At 46.0% G+C, this 8,017-nt stretch overlaps 1 protein-coding gene across 1 annotated transcript in view; it reads right to left on the bottom strand.

Moving 5' to 3' along the window:
• Positions 1-1,524: 1,524 nt before the first annotated feature.
• The window catches only part of LOC137621604 (uncharacterized), an 80,115-nt gene continuing 73,622 nt past the window's right edge, over positions 1,525-8,017 (bottom strand). Inside the window, exons 11-12 of the mRNA XM_068352029.1 lie at positions 2,388-2,488; positions 1,525-1,885 (exon numbers count right to left, since the gene is read on the bottom strand). Coding sequence (XP_068208130.1) covers positions 1,525-1,885; positions 2,388-2,488 — 462 coding nt within the window. The remainder of the gene's footprint in view (positions 1,886-2,387; positions 2,489-8,017) is intronic.

Below are 8,017 nucleotides of genomic sequence, written 5' to 3'. Positions count from 1 at the left end.
GGGTGTCTGTTTTGTGGGAGCTAGTAGCTGAGGCTACCTCTTCCCCAGTGTTCCTAGTGCCAGTAGCCCCAGTAGTGACCCAGCTGATTGTGGGTGCAGTGCCAGTGACCCTAATGGTGATCCCCGTAGTGTACCTGAAGCCCAAGATGGCTATAAAGAGGGCTCCTACACCTGTGGTGTGACTGTGTCATTGCCAAAAGGGTGAAAGAAGGGTACCATGCAGGAGTTTCATAGTGCCGAAGCCTTAAGTTGGGTGTAAGAAATTTCCAGAGCTGTTAAAAAGCCTGTGTGTATAGCTGTGGTACCCGTCACCCCTTTGCCAATTATTTCAGTGCTACTCACCGCTTCGTAGGCCAGGCTTGTTTGTGTCACCTGTGTCTGTCACCCTTTCCCTGCCCCCGGGTCCTTGGCTTCATCCCTTTATGTGCCAGTGACCTCAGCCCTGTGTCTGTGTTGGGAATGCCAGTGAGTGAGCTTTCTGCTTCCCATAACAGTGTACTTCATTGTTGTGATTCCTGTTGGAGCAACCCTTGTGGTTTCTCCCCTTGGGAAGCTTTATGGTTAATGGTTGCTCAGACCTCTACTTCAATACTTGCAGAACAGGTTGATAAGGAGTGAGTTTACTCTTCTTCCTCCCAGACCTCAACTTCAGTGCTTGCAAAGCAGGTTGGTAAGAAAAAGAAGCGAGTTCCTTCCTTTTCCTCTTCCAGCTCATGTTCCCCGTCCTTTTCCTCCTTCCGATACTAATTCTGATGCTAAAGGGAAACCAGAAGCTCCTCTGTGCTTTTGGAGGTGTAGAGAAAGCTTATGAGAGAGAAAGGTTGTTTTGGTGTTTGAGGAAGAGCAAAGTTCCAGAGAACTTGACTAGAATGTTTAATTTGAAGTACAAAAGAATGAGAAAAATGATAGCAGTTGGGGAAATAGAAACCTTTGAAGTTAATGGTGGATTATACCAGGATTCAGCATTAAGCCTGTTTTTATATGTGCTGGTCAGGGATGTGTTAAGAGATCAGAAATGAAGAGTTTTGGAAGTTGCTATATGTCGATGATTTGGGTTTTACAGCTTAAAATGAGGAAGACTTACAGAGAAGGGTTGTAGAGTGGCAAGAGATTTTGGAGAGGGGTGGCTTGAGGGTAAATGTGGATAAGACTGAGGGTAAAACGTGGATAAGACTAAGGTTATGGTGAGCAGTAAGGAAGGTATGGATAGGATATCTATACATAAAAGTAGAGGCTTGGTTATAAGACAGGTGGAAAAATTTAGAAACTGTGCTTGAGATCTTTCGTTTTTTACCTTGTGCTTGGTCTGTTTCTACCGAAGGCCTTCTCTAAGAAAATCGTCCAAAGAAGCTTGTTTTTGCCTGCTTCTTGAAATTTTCCTGAAATGACTCGTGCAAACGTCATTACGGTATTAAAGCGTACGATCTGTGATAATTTTTTCCGAGTGTCTTTTCTACAAATGCCACTATTTTATAGTAACCCATCTAGACCCTCCTTAATTTTTGCCGTTGTCAGTGGGTCATCCTACTCCCCCTTGCCGCTAGAATACTCTTCCTGAACGACGTCCAGATGCATGGCCTCCAACTCCTTCAGGTCATCCATTGTAAGTTCCTCTTGGTGCTCCTCGATAAGCTTATTGATGTCGGCCTCATCAACTTCCAGACCCATGTTCGTCGCGAGTGTAACGATCTCAGCAACTTTAGATTGAGCAGTAGGTTCAGGATCATCAAAATTTTCGGCTTCGTCTTCAGCTTGGCCTTTGGGGAAGCCTTCGAAACCTCCTGCCAAGCTTGATCGATGATTTTTAGGCATAACAATATCAAAATGGTCCTTCCAAAATTGACGAAGGGTGAGGTTTGTCCTCTTGGTGATTTTGAAACATCTCCTGAAGAGATATTTCGTATAAATCTTCTTAAAGTTTGAAATCACTTGCTGGTCCATGGGCTGGAGGAGAGGGGTGGTGTTAAGTGTAAGAAAGAGAACCTTGATGAAGGAATACTGCGCTAGGATATCTTCCTCGAGGGCAGGAGGGTGAGCAGGGGCATTGTCCAACACCAGCAGGCATTTCAGAGGGAGGTGCTTCTCTTCCAAATACTTTTTCACAGTCGGGCCGAAACAATCATTTACTCACTCGGTGAACAAATGTCGTTACACAGGCTTTTCCATTAGCCCTCCACAACACCTGAAGATTCTCCTTAATCTCTTTGTGGGCCTTGAAGGCTCGAGGAGTATTGGAGTGATACACAAGCAGGGGGTTACCTTAAAATCCCTACTAGCGTTTGCACAGAGTGCAGGGGTAAGCCTGTCCTTCATAGACTTATGCCCGGGTAGCCTTGAGGCATTTTTTTTTTGCAAAAAGCCCAGTTTCGTCACAGTTGGAGACTTGCTGGGGACTGTAGCCTTCCTGGAGAGCCAACTCGTCGAACTTCTTAACAAAGGCTTTGACTGCTTTCGTATCCGAGCTTGCAGCCTCCCCATGACGCACCACCTAATGAACCCCAGTGTGTGTATTAAATACCACCTAATGAACCCCAGTGTGTGTATTAAATTTTTCAATATTAAACTTACCCGATAATCATGTAGCTGTCAACTCCGTTGCCCGACAGAATTCTACGGGAGGGATACGCCAGCTATCACTATACTAGAAGGGGGTGTACTCACAAGCGCCACCTGTGGCCAGGTACTACAGTACTTGTTGTTGACGCCACCTCACTTTTTCCTCTGTCCTGCTTCCGGCAAGACGTTCTTGGATACGCTTATGATTTTGGAGTATTGTTCACGGTTTGGTGAAGTATTTCTCTAAAATTTGCAGCTATTCGCTATACTAGAAACTTCTAGATTAGCTTAGTTAGCTTTTGGAATTAATTTATTTATGGTGACGAAGAGAGTATGAACTCTCTTTCACCTTTTAATGGCCGACCCTTCGACGGAAGTGTTGGTGTCTAAGAGAGTATAGACTCTCTTTCTTAATTTTGCTTAACAAAAGTTATAGATTTATTTTATATCTCTCCGCCTTTTATAGGCCTCTTCGATTAACTTCCTTTTATTATAAAATTATTAAAATTAATTTTTATATAGTCGACCTTTCCTAATGGTAGGCGGTCTTTTCTTGTACCGAAGTTAATTAACATTGAGCCCGTCATTTCGGTTTTACCTGTTAACATATTATGCTATTTTAATGTTTTTGAAAGAATTTCTTTGATAGTCTCGTACTGTTTTCAAAGTTGAACTAACGTTTTGTTTTGTCTCTGCAGTTGTTGACGTTTCAGAACGTTCAACTTGCGCTCTATCGTTACGATAGCGAGAGAGTTTTCACGGTGTCACGTTGCAGTAAGAATAACCGTGTCTAGCGTTTTGTTCATTCTTTCTTAACTTAATGGTTTTAATTCTACAAAGGAACTTTTCATTTTGGGAAATTTTTTCCTTTAACAATAATATGTTTTAACGATATATATGATTGGGCTCTTCTCTCAGGTTCTAAGTAGAGAGAGAGAGAGAGAGAGAGAGATAGAGACGGAGGGAGAAAGAGGAGGATAAACGTTTCGTTCAAGCGAGTAACGTTGTTATCGTTTTTGCTCTTCTCCCTAGTCTCTTTAGGGGAAGAAGGTAAACGTTTCTAGAGTTTTTCTTGTTCTCAAGCTTTATGCGGTGAGAGATTTTAAACGTAGTTTATTTGATCTAGTGTTTAGTCTCTTTCCAGCCACTGAATTATTTATCTTTCATTAGATTTTTCTGTTACATTGTAATTCTGTTTTCGCAATTACTAACTTTTGAGAAAGGATAGAATTGCGTGTTTCAGGTACAAACCACTTAAAGTTTCGAGTTCAGTGAAATAAGTGCAAACAGAAAATCAAAGTGATAAGTGATTAGCGCAAAGTGTGTCAGTGTTGTGCGTGAGGGTACTTCTGTGCGTGTCAGTCGTCCTCCCAGTCCGGGACCTCTTGCAAGCTCCCAAGCCCAGGGGAGAAGCAATGTCGAAGGGCAAAAGGGTTCGGCAGGCCTTGATCGGCGCACAGAAGTATCCTCGGTGGTTGCGGGCGTGTCTTAAGAGACCGTCACTCCCACCCGCAGACGATTGAGCCCTTATTTTGCTCGTCTGCAGAAGAAATTTTCGGGGAGAAAACGCTGGTCTCAGGTCTCAAGACCTCTTAAACGTAAAGTCCAGACCTATGCCAGACGTACGAAGTTAGAGTTCAACAACCCGGATGCAGTCATTGGGTTAGCTCTGACTCTCCTCAGTCTCAGGTGACTGCACTCCGCCTAAGAGGAGTAAGGTTCTGCCACAACAGATCTCTGCTGTTAAGGCTTTACCTCAGCAGACCTTAGTGTCTGCCGACCCCAAGTTGACTCTACTGCAGTCCATGCAGTCACAACTTTCAGTCTTGATGCGTGAGTGTCGGGCTGAGAAGGTTGCGCCTCCGCCTCCGCCTGCACTCGCTCCGCCTGCGCTCGCTCCGCCTGACCGCAGTACCGCCTGCCAGGCGTACGATGTTGAGCCACGTTCTGAGTTTACTGTTCCCAGTGGTGTACAGCTCCCTCCGCCTTCCTTAAGGCAACCTCAGCAATGGGATCAGGAGGCTTATACCTCTCTTCCTCCGCTTCCACTTGCTGCTCCACCATTGATGCAACTCTCGGTTGAGGTACAACAACCTCTCCCATCCATGAGTCAGTCTCCTCAGCTCTCGCTGCAGCGAGCTCAACCCTCCTCAAGGCAAGCACAACACCTTAGCCTTGCGCCTCAGGAACCTCAACTCGCGAGACAATTACTGCTCGTTCCTCAGGAACTTGCTACTGCGCATCCGCCAACCACTCAGCAAGCGCAACCCTTGAGGCAGCAACCTCATGCTATGAGTCAGCCACCTCAACGCATGCATCTGCCACTTTCTCCTCAACTTGAGAAATAACAAATGACAATAATAACACCTCATTACTTTCATACTTGCATTTGTAATCATATACATGTATGCCTACACAAACATTATGATATGGAGGTTATTTGTCTTACTTATATAAAAATATATATGTATTCCTTGCAATATATTTTTAACAATATCGCAAAATATGGCAAAATATCTTCAAACAAAAATGAATCATGAGTTATGAATGTAAGGTAAATATTATGTTGATATTAAAACCCCATGCAAGCATGCATGAAGCACTCTAGCACTGGTCATGGAATTTCTGAGAAATGTTAAACGCCATGCAACACGCTCTGCTTACCTTACAGCATGCTCTACATACAGCATGCTCTGCATACAGCATGCTCTGCATACAGCATGCTCTGCATACAACATGCTCTGCATACAGCATGCTCTGCATTCAGCATGCTCTGCATACAACATGCTCTACATACAGCATGCTCTGCATACAACATGCTCTGCATACAGCATGCTCTGCATTCAGCATGCTCTGCATTCAACATGCTCTGCATACAGCATGCTCTGCATACAACATGCTCTATACAGCATGCTCTGCACAGCATGCTCTGCATACAGCATGCTCTGCATACAACATGCTCTGCATACCTTACCGCATGCTTCTCAGTCATTCATCTTTGGTTGTTGCCAACTCACTAGACTGTCAAGCAGTTTCATAATGTTGCCTTCTAGTCTGCTGCTTTTGCACCATTGAAACCCTCACTGAGAGAACTTAACTTTTCTCGGATATGGTCCCTGTAGATGAGAAAGTGCTTTTCTCCCTCCTTCTGATATTCCCTTGAGGACTCTGTCATTTGGAGAGGAGCCTTTAGCTGCGTAGCCTCCTATGGACTTTTATTTAAGCATAACATGCTTCCAGGGAAGGTAATGGTTCCATTTCAGTCACTAACCCCGTCTGTTACCACACCTGCTCCCATAGACCTTGAGCTGTGTTGCAAGACATACAGTCCAAGCTTAGTCCTTGTTAAAGGATTTTTTGTTTACGGAGTCAGTGTGTCACTGGGAAGACGTTCAACAACCAGCAGAAGTGACTTGTTGTGACGCAGTGCGGCTACCTCAGCAACCCGATAAGGAGTTGTCTGTACGACCCAGACAGTCTAGACAGCTTCGGGTTGTCACTGTACTTCCTCGCTTCCCCATGGTTGACAGTTCACAGACTGTGCAGCAGTACCATGATCTTGTGTCCGGCTCAGTCAGACGACTGGCTTTTAAGAGCTCCCACAAGTCGTCGCTGTCTGGAGATTCTCAGATGGACTATGGATCTGACCAAGGAACTGGGCCTCCTGGTCAATTTTGAGGAGTCTCAGCTCATCCCATCCCAGACCATTGTCTCCCTGGGTATGGATCTTCAGAGTCGAGCTTTTCGGGCTTTTCCGTCGGCCCCAAGGATCTTCCAAGCCCTAGAATGCACCCAGAGCATGCTGAGAAGGAACCGATGCTCAGTCAGGTAGTGGATGAGTCTAACAGGGACACTTTCATCGCTGGCCCTGTTCATCGTGTTAGGGAGAATCCACCTCCCCCCCTTCAGTATCATCTAGCTGCTCACTGGATAAAGGACATGACGCTAGAGACGGTCTCAGTTCCTGTTTCCGAAGAGAGGAGGTCTTCTCTCGCGTGGTGTAAGAACAGCTTTCTTCTCAAGGAAGTCTACCTTTGGCTGTTCAGAAACCCGACCGCCGTCTCCTCTCGGACACATCAGACACGGGCTGGGGTGCGACTTTGGACGGACAGGAATGATCGAGAACATGGAATCAGGAGCAAAGGACACTTCACATCAATTGCAGGAGTTGTTGGCGGTTCTTCTGGCCTTGATAAACTTCAAGTCCCTCCAGCTTATCAAAGTGGTGGAGGTGGACTCTGACAACACCACAGCCCTGGCTTACACCTTCAAGCAGGGAGGGACTCTTTCGTGAAGTTGTTCTAGATCGCAAGGGACCTCCTCATCTGGTCTAAAGATCGAAAGCTCACGCTGGTAACGAGGTTCATTCAGGGCGGTATGAATGTCATGGCAGATCACCTCAGCCGGAAGGGTCAGGTCATCCCCACAGAGTGGACCCTTCACAAGAATGTTTGCAGCAGACTTTGGGCCCTGTGGGGTCAGCCAACCATAGATCTGTTCGCTACCTCGATAACCTAGAGACTCCTATTGTATTGTTCTCCGATTCCAGACCCAGCAGCAGTTCACGTGGATGCTTTTCTGCTGGATTGGTTCCATCTCGACCTGTATGCATTCCCGCCGTTCAAGATTGTCAACAGGGTACTTCAGAAGTTCTCCTCTCGCAAAGGGACACGGCTGACGTTGGTTGGCTCCGCTCTGGCCCGCGAGAGAATGGTTCTTAGAGGTACTGCAATGGCTGGTCGACATTCCCAGGACTCTTCCTCTAGGAGTGAACCTTCTACGTCTACCTCACGTAAAGAAGGTACACCCGAACCTCCACGCTCTTCGTCTGACTGCCTTCAGACTTTCGAAAGACTCTCAAGAGCTAGGGGCTTTTCGAAGGAGGCAGCCAGAGCGATTGCCAAAGCAAGGAGAACATCCACTCTCAGAATCTATCAGTCTCAAGGGGAAGTCTTCCGTAGCTGGTACAAGACCAATGCAGTTTCCTCAACCAGTACCACTGTAACCCAGATTGCTGACTTCCTGTTATATCTAAGGAAAGTAAGATCCCTTTCAGCTCCTACGATCAAGGGTTACAGAAGTATGTTGGCAGCGGTTTTCCGCCACAGAGGCTTGGATCTTTCCACCAACAAAGATCTACAGGACCTCCCTAGGTCTTTTGAGACCTCAAAGGAACGTCGGTTGTCCACTCCAGGCTGGAATCTAGACGTGGTCCTAAGGTTCCTTATGTCATCAAGATTTGAACCTCTCCAATCAGCCTCTTTTTAGGACCTCACATTAAAAACTCTTTTCCTCGTGTGCTTGACAACAGCTAAAAGAGTAAGTGAGATCCACGCCTTCAGCAGGATCATTGTTTTCACATCTGAAACGGCTACATGTTCCTTGCAGCTCGGTTTTTGCTAAACGAGCTTCCTTCACGTCCTTGGCCTAAGTCGTTCGAGATCCCAAGCCTGTCCAACTT

Source organism: Palaemon carinicauda, chromosome 2, assembly GCF_036898095.1.
Source record: "Palaemon carinicauda isolate YSFRI2023 chromosome 2, ASM3689809v2, whole genome shotgun sequence".
In the NCBI taxonomy this organism is placed as follows: Eukaryota; Metazoa; Arthropoda; class Malacostraca; order Decapoda; family Palaemonidae; genus Palaemon; species Palaemon carinicauda.
The sequence above is the reverse complement of the archived record's forward strand: the minus strand, read 5'-3'. Positions and strand labels throughout refer to the sequence as shown.